General features: G+C 48.8%; 1 protein-coding gene and 2 long non-coding RNA genes across 10 annotated transcripts; 2 read left to right on the forward strand and 1 right to left on the reverse strand.

Moving 5' to 3' along the window:
* Positions 1–7,304: 7,304 nt before the first annotated feature.
* Hoxb13 (homeobox B13) lies at positions 7,305–9,599 on the forward strand. Its single transcript, NM_008267.4, has 2 exons — positions 7,305–8,035; positions 8,962–9,599. Exons 1-2 carry the CDS (start codon positions 7,432–7,434, stop codon positions 9,216–9,218), a joined length of 861 nt encoding a protein of 286 aa, NP_032293.1. The 5' UTR covers positions 7,305–7,431; the 3' UTR covers positions 9,219–9,599.
* A 2,252-nt stretch (positions 9,600–11,851) lies between these two features.
* Positions 11,852–16,615, reverse strand: Gm30134. 8 transcript variants are annotated; one of them, XR_003949604.1, is made up of 3 exons: positions 13,166–15,229; positions 12,305–12,359; positions 11,852–12,138 (listed from the first exon to the last, which is right to left on the reverse strand). It is a non-coding gene; the product is annotated as a predicted gene, 30134 (long non-coding RNA). The 8 variants fall into 8 exon arrangements; XR_003949605.1 differs by having other exon boundaries at positions 12,305–12,363; XR_001780305.1 differs by adding an exon at positions 16,531–16,615 and having other exon boundaries at positions 12,124–12,138; positions 12,305–14,029.
* On the forward strand, positions 16,443–18,469 carry Gm11538 (predicted gene 11538). Its single transcript, NR_108029.1, has 2 exons — positions 16,443–16,689; positions 16,772–18,469. It is a non-coding gene; the product is annotated as a predicted gene 11538 (long non-coding RNA).
* Positions 18,470–19,466: the final 997 nt, after the last annotated feature.

A 19,466-nucleotide genomic window follows, 5' to 3' on the forward strand; every position in this document is an offset into this window, starting at 1 on the left:
TCTCAACATCTAGCTCCCTGGTCCCGGTTGTCATTTCCCTGCAGTAGAAGCCAAGGCCAGAATCTCTGACCAAGTCATTTAAGCTCTACTCCCGTCACTTGAGAGAAAAGACAGTCAATATCTGAAGAGATGGTTTTTGGCATCAATAGTTGAAATCCCTTCCAATCATGGACAACACAAGATCAAGGGGAGTGGTGGAGGGGGGAATTGTGTGTGATTTCCCAATTTAAAGAGGCAAATGTCCTTTTTTCTAAGAACTCTAGAAGGAGGAGGTGTACCAGTTTAAGTTTACACAAAGAGGCTATGATCTCTGTTCCAATCTTAAATTCTATTTGGATGAAAGCTTCTGTGGGTATGGCCCAGATGCCAGCTTTAGACTGGTAGAATTCATACAGGCAGGCTACAGACAGTCAGCCTGGCTCCTCTAGTCTCCTGTGTCAGAACCTTGGAGACCTGACGGGACGGAATGGACTTTTGCCCAGGTCATGGTTCACAGGGCAGTAACCAGGAAGTGCCCGATAGTAATATCAAGCTGGGATTGAGGTTCAGAAATGGTGATGGGGTGGGGTGGCTTTCAATCTTGGAAGCAAGGAGCTATTTTTAAGTCTTTAGAGTACCTAGGACTTTAGCCTCTTTGATTTTCAAGGACTGGAGCCCGTGAGGGACAAAGAGGATAGTACTCAATAGGGATGGATTGTGTGTGTGTGTGTGTGTGTGTGTATGCGTGTGTGTGTGTGTGTGTGTGTGTGTGTGTGTGTGTGTTACATGCTTGCTTTTCCCCCTCCTCTTCCAGCTTTGTTTCTTGGAATAAATAATTTAGTGAGGGGAAAAAAGGGGGCAAGACTTTGCAACTTGGAATGGGTGCAGAAAGGAGAAAGATGGGCTACTTTTGGCAAGGGAGGTAAGGGGATTAGAACAAGAAATAAAAATCTACTATCCCTCCCAGCCCCCAAAGCCCCAAGCCTCAAATCTGCATTTCTTTTTTAGGCTGCATAGGTGAAATGGTGTGGATTTAGGACACAGCTGTTAAGAGTAAAAGTTCAGTCTTTCTAACAGGAGAGAGGGTCTGGATAGACCTGGGATCAGCAACCTTGAGAATGGTAGTCCACTGTCATTATCAACAATGCCACCACCACCAAGACCACATGTGGGTGGGAGGGGGGGGGCAAGGTGGTGAGTGGGTTGTAAGTTGCTTTTGCGAATTTGTAGGCACATCCTTTTTAAAAGAGGCCGCATTCCAGAGTCCTGGCAGAGACCCCAAGAGTTGAAACAGAAGCTCAGGCTCCTAGAGGTTGCTACAAACCTCAAGGATACTGATTGAGGCCCCCCTCATTTAAAGGTCTTGCCCTGCTTCTCCAGGTTCTGGTGTGTCTGGGTTGAAGCTCTGGAGAACTTCTCAGGGAACTAGAGTGAAGCTTCGGGAGATGAATGTCCAACGTCCATTTGGAACCCTTTCATGGAGTCCTGAGGCATTTGCAATCTGGATGCAAGATCCCAGATGACTTGCTCCATCAAGGTTTCACCGCAGAACTTGGCTCCTTTGGTCCAAACATAGATACAAATAGATACAAATTAGTAGCGGTGGTGGTCTCATGACCTCTTTCTTCCCCTTCCATGGGCTTCCTCCAACACAACCTTTTTCCCTAGAGGCTTCCCCTGGTGTCCCTTTGCCCCGTGTTAGGCCTGCTGGGAACTCACAGGGAAGCAGAAACATGCCACCCATTCCCTTTCCCACAGTGCACATAGGAAAACTGGGCCAGGAGTCTGGGGGATGGGTGTGAGGCTTGCCCAACGTTCTAACATGCTGGCCTCTAGAGCAGGGACCTGTAATATTTGTAATGTTTGGCGGGACTAGGCTCAGAATTGCTAATGGTTTTTGAGTCAGATCTGAGCTGAATGCCAGGGTTGGGTATCTAAGCTCTGACCCTTGCAAAGCTAGGGGTTGGAAGAGGGAGTTGGGGACCAGGGTTTGGTGGGTGGGGTGGGATACAACAGCCAGTCTTCTATTCAGGCTATATAGCTGGTGTGGTTGCTCACAGTCCAGGAGCAGAGGTATTTGGTCACTGCTCTTTGTTTTTTTCAAAGCCATTCTCTTCTCTCTGCTTTTGACTCTACTCACAGATTCACTGGCTTGACAAAGCTCTCCAGGTTCTAGAGCCCTCAGAGAGAGCATGCAGCAACTAGCCTCGCCTCTAGAATCTTTTTCATCTTGCCCCAAGAGGATGTTGCAGGGCTGCTCAGATTAGAGAGCTAAGGAGTCCCTCTGACTAAGCCTGCCATGCCTCCATCCCACTGGCATGCCTCCATCCCACTGGCTCTTGGATCTCAATGTCAGCTTATCTAAAAAGATTTTCCTCTAAGGCTTAAAGAATAGACTTCATTTTAAGACAGCCTTGGGAGAGATGTTCTAGCCCCACATAGGGCCTCCCAGGCCTGTAAACCAGGTCTTTTCTGCCCCGGGCTGACATCCCTTTTCCAGTCACAGGCTGCAGTCACCACAGTGCAGCAGGCCTTTCCAGACTTCAGCAAAGAATAATGAGAAACTGGGCAAGAGGGCAGAAGAGGAAAAATGTGTGTGTTCTTTGGGAGAAAGAAAGTAACATGAAACAGAAGAAAGAAGAGAGAGAAATACAAAACGACAGTGAAAAGAACAAAAGAAATAACAGAGCAAATGTCAAATAAGAAGGGAAACAAAAACCAAAAAGAATAGATTCAAAGACGCAGACACTAGAATGCAAGCAATAAAGAGAGAAAGAAAGAAACGGAGAAAAAAGGATATGCAATCAAGATATCTAAAATCGAAGGAAAGACAGAAAAAGAATCTCAAACACAAAAGGGGCAGAAAAACTCACAAAAGAATAAAGACAGGGAAAACATTGTCTGGAGAAAAGAGGAAGGAGCAGAACAAGACCAAGACTAAGACCAGGTCATTCTCAGGAAGCCAGGAGAAGTGGAGAGACCACACAATGTTCAGCCGGGCGCATGCAGTCCTGTGGATCCCGCAAATCTCGGTCTTTTCGGAGAAGGAAGTGTTCCCCAGCCCCACTGCGAATAAATCATCCAACGACCTGAGGGCCGCCATCATTGCCACGCCATACACTCAGGATAAAGAAGGCAGCGAGCTCTCACTTTACAATAAAATAAAGCAAAATTTAACCAATGCCCCTAAGTGGAGCGGGTGGGCTCGTCTTGCTCCCTCCCTCCTGAGCCCGAGTTGGGGCGGGAGCTGACAACGAGGTGTCAAGTCCCCGTGGCCGGAACCCCTGGGGGCGGGTCGGCCTCGCTCAAAGGCAAGGCTGTAAAGGTCATAGGCGGTCTGCGGGGCTGCGCTGAATGGGATCCTGGGAGGTAAACAGACTCTTAACTTTCAACTTGGCCTTGACCTTCCTGGAAGTGTCTGGCGGGTATGTAAAGGAGCCTGCTGAGGCTTTCAGTGCATTTGGCTGGGTCAGTAAAGGGGGCTCTAAGGCTACAGACTCCTCCCGGTGGGTCTAACACGAGGTTCCCAGCGGGACACAAAGAATTCTGTGAAGCTGGAGAAAGGACTGGGGACGCTATTGGGGAGACCAGAGGACCACGGGTTGGGAAGGGGTTTGGGAGCTGAACTCCTGCAGAGTCCCAGGGGCGGAATCTCAGTTTCTGTGTGGGACCCCCGGTTCCTACGCTAGGAAGAAGTGATCTAAATGTTCTAGGGCAGTTCTTCCTTTTAAATAAAAGCAAATCATTTCATTATTCACGTACACACACGGGAGCGCAAATTGAAGTCGCATTTGTCCAGTTTGCAAAATGCTTTCATATGCAAAATCTCATTCCTGTAAGGTAAGAATTATTAGCACCATTTTTAGAGAGAAGGAGGCCAAGTCCTGTTTTCGAATCCCGTTGAGATATGGGGCAAGTCACACAACAGAAGCACTCTCACATATATGAACATGCAAAGATAACAGGAGCCTAGCTGGAATGCTAATAACTGTAATACCTAGACCTGTTACCTGGGATAAAATACACGCCGAATAAATTTCTGAGGGAACAAAACCAAATTCTTCCTACTATTTATGTTGAAACATGTCTGATCCAGAGGGAGTTTTCTAGCACAGCTAAGAGTGTCAAAGTTTAAGCTGGTCAGTCCCCATTCTGTAAGGAGTCTCTGCAGCCTTCCTCCTGTGCATGTTTATATAAGCATTTTACCTCCAAAAAGCTCAGTTGTAGCCATTGCTGCTGTGGTTTTTTTTTTTTTCCCCTCTCAGTACATTATAAATAGAACCCAGGGCCTCACACACTGCTAGAAATTATTGTTGTTTAATTATTGTTCTTCCTAAGTTGGGATACAACTGGTTGGGGTGGGAGCAAAGCAGGAATCCTAGGCATACGGGGTCTTAACAAATTGAATACCCCCACATAACCAGCGTCCACGTGGAGATAACATTTCTAGGGCCTTAGAAAGTCTCTTTATTACCTCTCTCTCTCTCTTTTTTTTTTTTTTTTGGCTCGTTTCTATTTTGAATCCCGTTGAGATATGGGGCAAGTCACACAACAGAGGAACTCGCATATATGAACATGCAAAGGTAACAGGAGCCTAGTTCAAATGCTAATAAACCTAATACCTAGACCTGTTCCCTGGGATAGAATACCCAAAGCTCTTGAACTATATAGACATGGAAATCATAAAGACGTAGTCTTTTATATCTGGCTTCTTTCACCAGTGTCATTTGCTGGGTTTTAATCCCCATGTTTCATTCCAGCCTGATTTCCTTTGCCTATCCCACTCTCGCTAGAATCTGACTTGCTTCCAGTTTTGAATATCTATGGCTAGTGCTTCGGCAAACCTAGTGCATGACACCACAATTACTCTTTTTTTTTCTTCCTTTCTAAAAGTGGGAACCAGCGGGGACATGGTTCATTGGTAGAATATTTATCTAGCACGTGTGATGCTCTGGGTTCAATTCTGAGTTCTGAGAGGAAAGAGAGAAAGAAAAGACTAAGTTGTTTCTATCATGCCAGCAGCTCTTGGGAGGGAGATGCAGGAAGATCAGAATTTCAGAGATACCTTCAGCTACAAAGGGAGCTTGAGGCCAGTGTGTGGCATAAAATGCTGTGAGAATTTGCATGTCATATATCCCAGGGGCCATGCAAATCTTCTGGATATCTATGCAGTTTCAGTAATCTAAAAAAGAAAGTGTTAGAACATACCCCACGATGGATGTAAAAATTTCCCTTATACCCAGAAGTGTTGTTTTGTCAAATGATTTTGATTTTTTTTTTAAAAAAGTAAAGGCCACTCATGCTGTATCAGCATTAATAAACTTACACACATCTTTCCTCCCCACCAAAGACAGGGTTTCTCTGTGCAGCCCTGGCTGTCCTGAAACTCTGTCTGTAGAGCAAGCTAGGTCTGAAAAGGCCTGCCTCTGCCTCCCTGGTGCTGGAATCAAAGGTGAATGCCACTGTATCTCTACATCCCAGCATACAGGCATCTGTGTCTACAGAAACCTAAGAACTGGGAAGTTCGAAATCTTTAGGGGGGAAATCCTGGTGTTTCTGCCCTTCATGATTGGGTGAACAACAACCTGGATTGGGCTTTGGGAAGCAGTGAACAGACACCTTCCTCTTTTTTCCTTTCTCTATGTTTTCAAATGTGATAAAAATCAGAGGGGATGTTTGTGCTTCATGTCAGTTATTAACAATGTCTGTTGGGAGTGATACACAGTATACTACAGGCCTCCATTCTGGCTTTCATAGGCCCTTTCCCACAAAGTGACTCAAGTTCAAGTTTAGGCTTTGGCTGAGCCGGACTCAGCTCAAGGGGTTCGATTCTTTATTACAAACAAACTCTTGATGTAGAATAGAAAAGTTCAAATTTTCTGCCGGGGTGAGGGGAAACCTGAGAGAAAACTAGAAGACACAAAGGGATTTCATGTGAAAGTGATACAGGAAAGAAACAAAAAACAAAAAACAAACCAACTTTAAGGGCAGATTTGTGAAACAAGCCATTTGAATCTACAGCACAATAGGCCCCAACAGAGGGCCTCGGACAATTCTAGCAGTTGGGGTAGTTCACTCTCTCTCTCCTCCTCTTTAACTTCCAAGGAAATTTAAAGAGGCAGCTAGGGGGTCCTGAGCTTTCTAGTCCCTCAGTCCTGTGGAAGTGTGCTGGGGCCAGGGTTCGGTTCCTGGACTTTCCGGCCTAGAGAGCGGCACCAAAGAGCAGAAAGGCCCCCACACAGACCAAGCTCCTGCAATCTTGGGACCCAGGATCCCCACAGGTGGGGATGGCCACGAAACCAGCCTTGGCTCCCCCAGACTGCAGATTCCAGAAAAAGGGATACAATCTTGACCCCCCCTTCCCATTTGTGATGTTTCAACCTCTCCCTCTCTCCCTCTCCCTTTTTTCCTCTCTTCCTTTCTCCTCCCTCTCTGCCTACCCCCCCCCCCCCCGCCAGCCTTCCTTTTCCACACCGAGTCTATTCCTTCAAGTAAAGCCCCTGTACGCCTGTGTCTCTTGGTCTCTTTCTCCACCCTTAAACGGAAATCCAGACCCCCTTCCCAGACATTGGCTCTATTTCCCCTTCAGATCCGGACACTGCGTTCCCTGAGCCAAGCACTGCACGTTTTCAACGTTCCTTCGTGTCCCCCGCCCCTTGGCTCCGCCTCATCCCCATTGGGGCCTCCGGGCTTTCAGTGTTGTGACTAGGCAGGGTCCTTGGGGGACAGACCTGGAAGGCACTTGCCTGGGCGCAGTGTATTAGGGACAGAAAGGATATCTACAATGAGCTACGGTGGCTAGTACCCAGCCTCCAAGCACAGAGCTCCCTGACGCCTACAGTTCTCATTCCCATCTCAGAAGCATTCCCGGGTTCTCCTTTGAGGCAGCCCGAAGTGGCCTCCCAGCCCTTCCCCCGACTCCCCTCATCCCCAGGAGATGGACACTTTATTGGGAGAGCTTTTTATTCTCTCGTTAAACCTGCCAAAGCGCAGAAGACTGGGAGCCAGGAAGAGAGAGAGAGAGAGAGAGAGAGAGAGAGAGCGCAGGCAGAGACCCGAGACAGCAGGCAGAAGCAGAGACACATATAGAGACAGAGACACAGAACACATACAGATAAAGACAGAGACACACATACAAAAAGAAAAAGAGACAGGCGGAGAGGAAGAGAAGGGAAGAGAGGAGGCGGAGCCGGGCTCCCCGTCCCTTCTCCCCCTGCAATTTCTGCGGGAGGATTTTATGAGCCTCTCTCCCCCAGGCCACAGCCAATCAGCGCTCATGCCCGGGCTCTTGCGTCTCTTGCGTCAAGACGGCCCAGCCAGGCGAATGCAGGCGCCGTTCGAGCTGGGAGCGATTTAAAACGCTTAGGATTCCCTGGGCCTGGGTGGGGAGAGACAGCTTGCTGCCCCCTAGAACCCTCACCCTCGGCTCCCCATGAGCCGATCATTGGCTCCATGGAGCCCGGCAATTATGCCACCTTGGACGGGGCCAAGGATATCGAAGGCTTGCTGGGAGCTGGAGGGGGTCGGAATCTAGTCTCCCACTCCTCCCCACTGGCTAGCCATCCCGCGGCTCCAACGCTGATGCCAACTGTCAACTATGCCCCCCTGGATCTGCCAGGCTCTGCAGAGCCACCAAAGCAGTGCCACCCTTGTCCTGGGGTGCCTCAGGGGGCATCTCCAGCTCCTGTGCCTTATGGCTACTTTGGAGGCGGGTACTACTCTTGCCGAGTATCCAGGAGCTCCCTGAAACCCTGTGCCCAGACGGCCGCCCTGGCTACCTACCCTTCGGAAACTCCTGCACCTGGGGAGGAGTATCCCAGCCGTCCCACCGAGTTTGCCTTCTATCCGGGCTACCCGGGACCATACCAGCCTATGGCCAGTTACCTGGATGTGTCTGTGGTGCAGACCCTGGGAGCCCCCGGAGAGCCTCGCCACGATTCTCTGCTTCCCGTGGACAGTTACCAGCCCTGGGCCCTGGCCGGTGGCTGGAACAGCCAGATGTGTTGCCAAGGTGAACAGAACCCACCAGGTCCATTCTGGAAAGCAGCGTTTGCAGGTAAGTTCTACTCTGGCTCCCCTTGGCTCAGCATGGGCTACGCTGGCACTTGCTGGGAAGGAGGAAGAGGAGAGGAAGGGAAACTTCGGGCTGATGAGGAGGGGCCTAGGGTTCCTGGGTTATTTACTAGGACTGTGAGGGAGGGTCCAGGCAACAAGAGGGCCTCAGAGGGTCAGAATAAGGGGCCTCAGCAGGGTGCTAGCCTTCCTGACTTCTCCAGGAGGCTCTAGGACCAGTCTTTGAATATGTCGGGAGAACCTTGGATCTCTGCTGTTGATTGGGGGCAAAGAGTCCCTACCCAGCACAATCCCAGACTAATTCTGCCCAAAGGCCAAATGACATAATCCAGTGGTCTCGAGAGTGGCATTGAGAGGTGGGATCGGAGATATTGGGTGTTTCCTCGAGAATATAACCCTTTCCTTTTTTTAGGTCAATTTCGAAAGGAAAATTTAGGTTTTCTTTGACTGAGGGTGTATTGAAGGGTGTGTTCGTGAGTGTGCGTGTAAGTGTGTGTGCATGGTGTTTGTGTGTGTATGTGTGTGTTGGGTAGGGAACAGAACCCTGTTTTCTCATGTACATAATTTGCCAGTTTGGAGGAGTGGCTGAATCCGAACACGCATGTGAAAGTGGATTGTGTGATTGTGGACAAAAACCTGACAGGGTGGGTGTGTTTGCAGACTCCTGGTGTGAGGTCAGTGATGGTGGGGGTGGCCAGTAGGAGCAGAGGCTGAGTGAGTGGCTATCAGAGAATCAGGCAGAATCTAGGGCTGTGTGCTTTGAGGGAGCCGGGCCCACACATAGGATGATCAGGAAGCGCCTGCAGGATGACGTAGCCCTGAGGCGTGCAGGGCCTGGGTCTGCGCTTGATCTTGCGCTAGAGAGGGGACTAAGATGCCTTTTCTTCCCTCTCTTTTTCCACCACACAGAGCCCAGTGTCCAGCACCCTCCTCCCGACGGCTGTGCCTTCCGCCGAGGCCGCAAAAAACGCATTCCCTATAGCAAGGGGCAGTTGCGGGAGTTGGAGCGGGAGTATGCAGCCAACAAGTTTATCACTAAGGACAAGAGGCGCAAGATCTCGGCAGCCACCAGCCTCTCTGAACGCCAGATTACCATCTGGTTTCAGAACCGCCGGGTCAAGGAGAAGAAGGTTCTTGCCAAGGTCAAGACCAGCACTACCCCGTGAGCACCAGAGGGGATGGGCAGGGGAAGAGGGCTTGTCCTGGAGAACTGGGAGCCTGCCAGGGCCAGGACTGGCAGAGGACTCGGCTGAGGGACCCCAAGAGATGACACCTTTAGCAGGCTTCTGAGTTCTGGACTGTTCCTCGGGGCTATCCTGCATGTGCCGGGAGCGGGAGGCTCCTCCATCACGGTTCTGAAGAACCTGTATCAGTCATAATCATTCATCTGGACCGTGGTGATAATCTCATAACCAGTACTAGTTGTCATGATAATTAGCCTCATATTTTCTATCTAGAGCTCTGTTGAGCACTTAGAAATCGCTTTCATGAGTTGAGCTGATTGTGAATAAATTCGGAAGACGATCTTGTAGGACAGTTTCCTCTCAGATTCCTTTCCATGTACACTCAGTGTGCCCCCCTTCTAGTGGTGGAGGGGAGAGAGAATGGGGTGGGGGGACAAAGGTAGATTCATCCTTCTAAGGTGCCCATACCCACTTGGCATTTTTCTGAGATGATACCAGGGCAGGATAGACCAGTTAGAGAGTGCTTCTCCCTCCTCCCTGCCCACCTTCTCCTGTGGTCTCCTTCCTCCTGGACAACCTCCTAGGCTATACACAATGGGAAGCCCCCATCCCAAATGCTGAGATATTATAGTGAAGTGAAACCAGTGCCCTGATTGGGTCAGAACCCACCAGGAAGTGAATACCAAGGAAGGACTTACAGACTTGGCAAGACAGTTACTTGGGCACTTTCTTAAACTCTGCTTCTCTTGGCAAATGATCGATTTGGCCTATCCCGGTTGTTCTGACCCAGTTGGATTAGGGTTTGTTGGGCATTTAGGAGCCACGTGCAGTAGTCACATGTGGCCTTGTCAGGACTCCTTCCAGGCCCAGTGGTTACAGAAGAGGGCACCCTATCCTTGGGCTTTTGAAAACATAACCAGAGTTTGGGGAACCAAAAAAATGGCCCCTTTATTCCCCACTATTTTTCTTGGTCACCTTTCTTTAACACTGAAGGAACCTCTCTCCTCGAGGCCTGGGAGAAGAGGATGCCATTTTTATTGCTATTAACTGTATTTTTTATGTAAATGGCAGCAACTGGAAAAACTGAAGAGACCCAGGATTAGCCTGGAGGGGTTCCTGGCACCCAAAGCCAAAGTGGCCTCGACTTCTTTCCCCTTCTACTGTCTGGGTCCCCGAATAAAAGGCACCCAGTGGCACCAACCTTTCCCTCTTCTTCCTCACAAGCCAGAATATAATACAAAAATCCTGGAAAATGCAGGGGAGAATGGCTATTGCAGAAGTGGCAGCAGGAGATAGACTTGAGGGTCTCATTCCCTGACTGTACTTGGACCCACTGTGGGGTAGAACTATAGGACCCTGCTCAGCAGAGCCAGCAAGGTTACATCAGTCCAAGGTTACCTGGACTGTCTGGTGGGTCTCTGCCATGCGATGGAGCACCATGCCTGAAGTCCAGAGATGCCTCAGGGACTGAAGTGGCTGCCTTGAGTTGAGTAGCCATTTAGTGGTAGGTAGTGGCCAATGTATTGGTGAGTTTTTCCTTGCTAAAAAGGGTTTATGGTTTTCCAAGAAACCAAGGATAAGCACTGCAGCCAAGGGTTCTAGTGCATCAGTGGTGGGGTGGGATCCCAGCTCTGGCTTCTCTCCCAGTCAAGAATGAGCAGGGGGGGGGAGGGGGCGGGAGAAGCTACATATATTCTTCTAGATATGTTTACCAAAAAGGAGCCAGGAATTAGGTGTGGTGATACAGGCCTCTAAGTTCAGTCTTGGGATACTGAGGTAGGAAAATTGCAGCAAGTTTAAGTTGAGGCCAGAGGGGCTACACCATGAAGTTCAGGCCAATCTGAACTATGGATGAAACCATGTCTTGTTATTATTATTAATTTATAAAAGCCAAGTCTGGGGAAAAGGAAGGAGAGGGACATCACCTCCACTTCCTGGGACACAGGATGTGTGTGCCCCTCAGAGACCCAGACAGATCCTGACAGAGATCCGATGAGCTTGGAAATTTCTATCATCCCGCCCCCCCACACACCCGTGGTCCAGCCTAAGCCCCCAAGGCCCCAGGGTCCTGAACCCTGCTTGGGAGATCAATCTCTGCTTCCCGCGTTCCTCATTCCAAGCCACTTTGGGGTAGCTTTTGAAAGGAGAGGTTCTTACTCTTTGGTCCCTAGCATCCCAGACCTGAGGTTTGTGTGAGGCCTCAGCATAGACAGGAATGTGGGGAGCCTGTGAGGTAAGTGAGTAGGTGCACTGTGAAGTGTGCTCCCCACTTAGGCAAGAAGCCACAAGATGCACTGTGCCATCTCAATGAACAGAGGGCCCAAGTAGAGAGAGGCCTGGGCAGGTGAAAGTTCTGGACACCCAGGCTCTACATTTACCAGTCTACTCTAAAGGGCTTAAAATTCTATGGTTCCTCTACTTTTCGTTGGTACTAATTTCAGAACAGACAAAAAGATTTGGGGGGTCTTAGAGATTTATTCTGCCACCAACATTTTGAACTATTAAGAAGACAAGCGCTCCCCCTTCCGGTAGACATTTGCCATTTCAGGAAACCAGCCCGCCGCCCAAGGCTTGCATCCATTACTTCCACCCCCCCACCCCCCCCACCCCCCCCCCAGCTTCGAGCTTGCTGCAGCCTGGGACCTCCTGGCCTTCAGGTTCCGAGGGTTCTGGGAATATGAAAGCTCCAGGACTCGAAGGCGCCAGGAATTCCAGCAGATGTATCAGTCTAGCCTCGGATAAGCCCCGGAGGAGGGCAGGAAGGGCTGGAGATCAAGGCCTCAGGTGCCCGCTGCCTTCTATCCATCTCTTGGTTCCACCGGGATAATAAATTAATCTTCCTACGCAGAACCACGCACGGCGGGTTTTCTACTTTTTATTTCCTTTCTTATTTGTATGGAACCTAAACGAAGCAAGTTTTTTTTTTTTTTAATTTCATTTTAAGCAATTTTAGGGAACTCTTTTTCCCAATCGCATTTTGCGAAGCCACCACCGACCCAACCACCTCGACACTGCTCACTTCTTTATGTGTAAAATACAACAAAATGCCCGTGACTACCCTGACTCACCTGCTGCGATTTTCTTTTCAGTAAGAGATACCTGAAGATCTTCCTTCCTTCCTTTCTTTCTTAAAACAACCGAGAAAAATCTGTGACAACTTCAGACAATACTATCAAAGGATAAACAATTCCTGGGACACGCATCTATTCCGGAAAATAATTGGGGAATACCTTTTTCATTAATAAGGTATAATTTTACTCTGAGCCGTTCTGTATACCCTCCCCTTCCCTCCGACCCATTTCAGTTCCTCCAGCTCAGAGTAACGAAACTGGATTCCAATGTACCATTTTAAAAAACAAAAAACAAAAAAAACAAAAAACAAAGACACCCTTTGTAGGGTGTCTACACCCTAGTGCCAATATCACTCTTAACGACTAAGCAGGTGGACTGTATTAGGCCTCTAGAGGTCCAATGAGTGGATTGTGGCAAGTGTGTGGACAGGGCTTCCGGAAGCTCTTTTGAATCTAGGTCCCAGCCACAGCAAAGCGAAGGGTGACCCCCAGGCTTTCAAGTTCCGGCCTTTTACTAATGCAGGCAAACACTTCCGGGGGTTGGGGAGGTAGGAGAACGCTGGTAGGTTTGCAGCGTAATGAAAATGTGTTTTACCTCTCCTGAGCATTCTATTACTGGGGATTGCTTAAAGACAGCTCTAGCATGCAGGCTCCTCCTCCAGCTCGGAAGGGTTGCCGGTTCCCCTCCCCCCAACACAGAGAGGGTTCCCAGCTTCCCCCACCCCACCCCCATTCAAGTTTCTAAGCGCTGCACTTTAATTAGGTTTCTTTCGGGGAAACCGCGCCCCATCCCTACCCCAGTCCCATCTAATAGAAACCCCAGAGTACAATCTCGAATTAAATAAATGAACTCGTTACCGTCGACTGCCATAAAGCGCCCAGGCGGCTGTGGTGGAAAAGACGAAGGGAAGAGGTTTCAGTGGTTTTTGAAAGGCATTTATACCACAAGCTCACCCACCTGAACACTCTCTGTCGGGGCAGACGTAGGGGAAACTCAGGAGCCGCCCACCTCCTCCTGCCCAAGCGCGGGGCACCGTCCCTCCTCCCGGCTCTGGTTGGGGCTGGAAGAGAGATTCAAAACATCCAATGGGGGAACAGATGCCAGCCTGCCTTCCTTTCACGACTACTAGTTGTGGGGGGTGGGGGAAGGGCACGGAGTGGTCCGAGACTGTGAAAGAAAGAATGCCACCATTACCCTTAGCCTCCCCTAATTGCCCCCTGAAACAGGAGAGGCAGCAAAGGAATGCAGTAGCCCCCAGAATTATGGGAAGAGGAAAGCAACGACTGTGGGCACCCAGTCTGTGGGGGTCAGGGACTTTGCCATTGAACTTGAAGATCCAGGCTGGTGGTCTCCCCTCCCCCTCCCCCACTCTACTAAATGCTAAATTCTTTATGGGGAGAGAGGGGGAATATGGGGCGGGGTAGAAGGGTAAAACGCACATCTCTGGCCTTTGAGAAAGCTGGGGCTGGTGGTTGCATTTACTACTACCCAGAGACCTTATGGGAGCCGCTGCTCCAAATATCCCCTACCCTAGGAGCAGAGTAGATTCTTCAGCCTTCTCTCTAGCCTCAGAAATGGTGGGCCAGGGATTCTGCCTCACCCCAGAGTTAGGTTCTTGGGTTCCTCTTCTAGCTGTGGGAATCTCAAGAGCAGGCTGAAATCTTTGGGCAGATGTTTGAAGAATTCAGGGTCTAGAAGCAACTGGGTCCCCATCTCCACCTCTGCAGACCAATCAAGAGTGTTATTTATCCTATCCTCTTTGTTTGGTTTACTGCTTGCAAGAGTTTCTCTTTTAAACTGTAAACTAACATACAGTTTTCTGTAACCGAGCGTTTCTTATGTATCAACTTGGGATCTGCCTCTAGAAGCCCTTGAAGGAATGTCGCTCAAGCACTGAGGGACACTGGAAGTCTCTGCAATAAGAGGAAAGGCCTCAAAGGTTCTCTCAGAGGCAACTGTCAGGGGCATCTTGATGGCCTTTGAAGGGATGTCGTTCGGGTCAAAAATGACAAAGAAAATGCTTCGAAGTATGCGGGACATTTTTGGTTTGGGCTAGGGAGAGGCTTGCTGGTACCCTGGGTACCTTGGGCATGTGGCTTTAAGTTTGTCTTTGACCAGATGGAATCTTGGCAAGAAAAAAAATAATAAATATTGTTAATGTTCTCATTTTTATTTAAAACGTTTTGTACCTGTGTTGAAAGCTAGACAAGATCCAACAAGGATAATGATTTACTAGCAGACAGGAAATTAACACAATGCCAGGGCAGAGTGTCGCAGCTCCCCTCAGGGCCTCTGGCTCCCTTCCTCTCCTCAATGCCTTCTCAGAAGTTCCTGTGGTAGCTTCCGAGGAGACACTGGAAGGGGTCCCAACACAGCAGTGTTGAACCCTTTCTGTACAGGAGCATCATGAAGCATCATGGGATAGGTCACCTCCTGAGAGTACTAACTTGCTAACTTGAAGTTTGGGTGGGTAAGTTCAGCTGCAGACATTTAGCAAATACCCAATTTCCCCCAAACTGGCACCTTTTCTAGTGTCCCTCAGGGCTATTGTCCCCCACCCTGAACTCATTACTTAGTAAAGAAATGGAGACAATAGTGCCACTCACTTTATTTGTGTCAAAATGGTAGAATCTTGGTCCCAAAAGGGGACTTCTCTTAATTTCTGAGTTCCAGGTCTTTACCAGAAGACAGACCAGGAAGCCAGTCTTTCCCACCCTCTAACAAACTTCTTCCTAGGCAGTGACAAACACCTGCTTCCTTCTGGAACTCTCTATTTAGATCACAGAGGGCAGGTGCTTTACAAACACTCTAGCCCTTGCCTCACTGGGGACTGGGTAGATTTGTCTGAGTGTGAAAACAGGGTAAATAAAACGCATGTGATCCCAGCACTCGGGAGGCAGAGGCAGGCGGATTTCTGAGTTCGAGGCCAGCCTGGTCTACAAAATGAGTTCCAGGACAGCCAGGGCTACACAGAGAAACCCTGTCTCGGAAAAACCAAAAAAAAAAAAAAACAAAAAAAAAAACAAAAAAAAAAACGCATGTGATCATTTAGTTCAACTCAGTTTTCACTTCAAGCACCTCGTGCATGCCAGTTTCCACTGGAGGTGGAAGGCAGAAGAGACCTGGGGGGACACAATGCCTGCCCCTAATTTTGATTAGATTCCCTGTCAGCTCTTAGGTCTTACTGCCTCACTGCTCCCCTCCCCGCGCTGAGGACTCCATTTTATGTTTTCTGTCCTGTGAGGTAGAGGGACATATTTACCAACTATTACAGTCAGGACAAATGGAGAAACAGGAGGGAGGCACACAGGCTGCCACCTGGAGAGGTTTCTCCCGTAGAAGCCCTGTTCCAGGAGGAACTGGAAAGATGTTCAGAATATCGAAAACTGAAGAAAATACGCGCGGAAAACACAGGAGAGGAAGTAGGAAACTATAGGACCCAGCGAGAGACTTGCGTGAACTTCCCTCTCTGGATGGAGGTAGGGAGGAGGGGTGTATCTCACAGGGGCCTGGAAAACAGGGCAGAACCTGACACTGTGGCCCTTCCAGACTCTGACCACCGCTCCTCCACTCAGGCAGGCACCACACACACACACACACACACACACACACACACACACCCAACTCCCTGTCAGAGACAAGCGCCAGCCTTTGTTTGGTTCAATGGGTGAAGTTCGCTCCCCCTCCCCCTCCAAGCAAGGTTTTGTCATTGAACTTGAGTCAGGTTGTAAACGTTCCTTTAGCCCTTCGGGAGTGTGAGAAGTGGGTGGAGGGGAAAGGGGCAGAGGGGGCTCTGGAAGGACCTGGAGCGCCAGAGACCTGGCCTTTCTAAATCAGGCGTTACTTTATTAAAGGTCCTTGTCTTCTGGGAGAACGAACAGGGTCGGAGTGTAAAAAACAAAAACAAAACCAAAACAAAACAAAAAACAAAAAAACCCAAAACCCGTCGTTGAGGCCTTAGAGCAAATGAGGCCGATGCCTTAGGCTCCGCGTGACTAGCGTTTTCGTTCTCGCGCACTCTCCATTCCCCGGAGTTTACCTTGGGTTAAGCAGTCAGCCCCCTAGTATCTTTTCTCGCCATCAAGATAAACACGTGCATAAATAACAAAGGATTAACAGCTCCAGCTAGCGCTCAATCAGAGGCGGGTCACCCTGCTGCTCGGTCCTCACTACCCTTGTTGCAGCCCGGAAGGTCCCCCTGCCCGCAGAGCGACCACCAAACCTCGCATGTGCTCGATCTTTGTCTCAGGACGAGGGTGCAGAAGCTCGGGCAACGGGGCGTCTCCCGTCTCCCGCAGAGGAACCTCGGCCACTGCAGCCGGGGAACCCGGGCGAAGTGCGTCTTTCCCAGAGATCTGCTGAGAGCCGAGGCCCGTGACTGGTGAGAGGGCCGTAGAAGCGGGTACTGAAAACAACCACTGAACTGTGGTTGTTTTGTTTGGTTGTGATCATTTTTGTTTTAGGAATTCCCGATCCTGGAAGCCTGAGGAGAGCGGATGTCCACGGCGGGATGTGGGAGTGTTTGCTGGCTGTAGAATGCCGGGTAGAAGGTGGCCCCGGGCGAGCTGCGGTCAGGGAGAGCCCGGCTAGCCTGGGGGCCTGAGGTGAGAAGAATGGGATTCTGCCCGGGTGGGATCCGGCCCAGGAGTCTCTTCCAGGAGCACCTCCACAAACCCCGGGAGGAAGGTTAAGGAGACTCCAGATCTGGTCAACTCCTGCAAAGTTTCCGGCCCTTCCATTTATGGCCGGAGAAAATTGCCAGGAGGCAGATTCACAGTGGCAAAAGGGAAGTGGCCGAGTGAATTATCAGGATAATGTCATGGATGCTCTGTCTCCCAGTTCCTACCGAAGACTGTTTGGAATAAAGAACTGGGTATTTTCATCTTCTGCCCTCCAGGCCCAGGAAAGAATTCAGCCATTCCCTCTCCCTTTGTCTTGACCTTGGGAGTTGGGGAGGTGGGGAGACTCTCGGGTCAAGTTCACTTTTCGTCCTTTATCTTTTCGAAGAAATTAGGGCAGTAGTTTGATTCCAAGAGGGGGTAGCTCCTAATTGTGACATTGTGTTGGAGGAGGGGGAAGCGTTCAAGAAAGCTTTTTAATTTCAATTTGTTGCTCCGTTCTCAACCACCGGCGTCGCGTGCTGTGAAGGAGACACAATTTGAGGAGAAACAAAGTGGTTCAATTGGGGGAAAAACATTTAAAAGTGTCTTAAACTAGGCACTCGCCTGGTTCTGTGTTTGTTGGGTGCTGCATTTTGATCAAAGTTAAGCGTTTACAGTATTGGGCACAAATATTTCTGCGGAAACTGACTTAGAGGGAAAAGGGGACCAAAATGCTTCCCCTGAAGGTTCGGATTACACACAATGAAGTAAATTCCACAACGTTCTTAATGGGGGAGAGTCAAAATACAGAAATAAAAATAAAGACATATTCTCTAGTTCCCATCCACCCACCATCACACAAATAGAAAACCGGGATTGGAAAATTCTTACAAAACATCCCCGCGTTCCTTCTGTCTGCCAGTGATTTAAATTTGGAGCCTCTATTACTAGCTAGTTTTTGATCTCCAGTGCCTGGGTTCTGACTCTCAGTGCTGTGCATCCAAGCTTGCTTTAAAACGTGCCTTTCTTGGGCCATAAGCGGCATCCCAGCATCCCAGGTGATTGCAGTTTCTAATTAGTACTTTTAAAATTTGTGATATTAAGAAAAGAGTTGTCAGGTTTTAAGGAATCCATTTCTCTAGTGGTCATTTAGGTCCAGCCTGTTCTCCAAAACTGCCTTTTCTTCCTCTTGATTGACAGAGCAACATATTCGTACAGTCAAGTATTTTCTGATATTTGACTTTACTTCTACAAAGTACTTCCAATACATAACAATACTTTCCAAAGTATTAAAATACTACAAAGAAAACAAAGTCCATACCATAAGCTGCCATCTCACAAGCTGCCATCCCATAAACTTCCATCGCAGAACCCGCCATCAAAGTTTTCAAAGGTTTAATCTCTGATGTGTTTTGTTGCTTGTTCTTTATTCTGTGTACAAGTGTATTTCAAAATCGATTTTTTTAAATAATTGTGTGTATGTGTATGTTGAGTTTTAAATTCAGTTTTAAATTAGGAACGTTTCCCAGTGTCACTAAACATGTTTCAAAATCCTGGCTCTAATAATTTTGCAATACTTAATTCTCTAGAGGTGCCAGCAAAAAAAAAAAAAAAAAAAATCTCTAGGGGATCTAACTCAGAGATAGAGTGCTCCCTAGCACGCTCAAGGCCCTTAGTTTTATTCCCCCCAAAATACAACTTAAAGTTCAGTTGTTGGGCATTTGGGTTGTTTCCTTTTTTTTTTTTTTTCTTCTGTTTGAGATCTTTCCACTCTGCTGGCCTGGCGCTTTCTATGTTGACCAGTTCCCACCCGGATCTTAGAATTTTACAATTAATTCATAAAAAAAAAAGTGTTCTCTTAGTACATTTGGTGGGAAGATGCGAGTTGCATCCCACTGGAACAGAATGCTTTGAACTTATTAGGTTACAAAGTTTCAGCTCGGACCAGGAGACCGCAAACGGAAGCTTTCTCAAACGTTCCATGAAGATGCTCCACGATTTGATCACAGTGGCAGGTATGTGTCCTGGAGACAAAATTTCATTAAGTAGGGCATCGGGGGAGTTTGTCTTTTTGCTTCTCATGTTTTAAAACGCTGTTCTTTTCAATGAGCCCCGAAAGCCTAGGTCTGTTTACATAGGAAGAGGGCTATGCCGGAAGTTGGAGGAGGAAGTGAATAAGGGGTGGAGATCATCCGAACAGAGATGGCTCACCCCTTGCTAGGGTGTTATCTGTGCTTTGTAGAGACCAAAATATTTACCAGAAGTAAATATTTGACAGTTAGTGTAGAGACGGGAAAGGAGAGGGAGAGGGAGGGGAGGCAAAGGGAAGGAGAGAGAGAGGGAGGGAGAGAGAGAGAGAGAGAGACAGAGAGACAGAGAGACAGAGCAGAGAGAGACATACAGAGAGAGACAGAGAGAAGAGAGGCTTTCCCTTCTCACCCCAATGCTAACCCTTGTCAAGTAGAGAAGCTCCCCAGCCCCACTCCAATGAAATACAGGGCCTCATGCAGTTGAACCTAGCCCCCAAATAAATCCCCCTGCTTCAGCCTCCTGAGTT

The sequence above is a fragment of the Mus musculus genome, chromosome 11, assembly GCF_000001635.26.
Source record: "Mus musculus strain C57BL/6J chromosome 11, GRCm38.p6 C57BL/6J".
In the NCBI taxonomy this organism is placed as follows: Eukaryota; Metazoa; Chordata; class Mammalia; order Rodentia; family Muridae; genus Mus; species Mus musculus.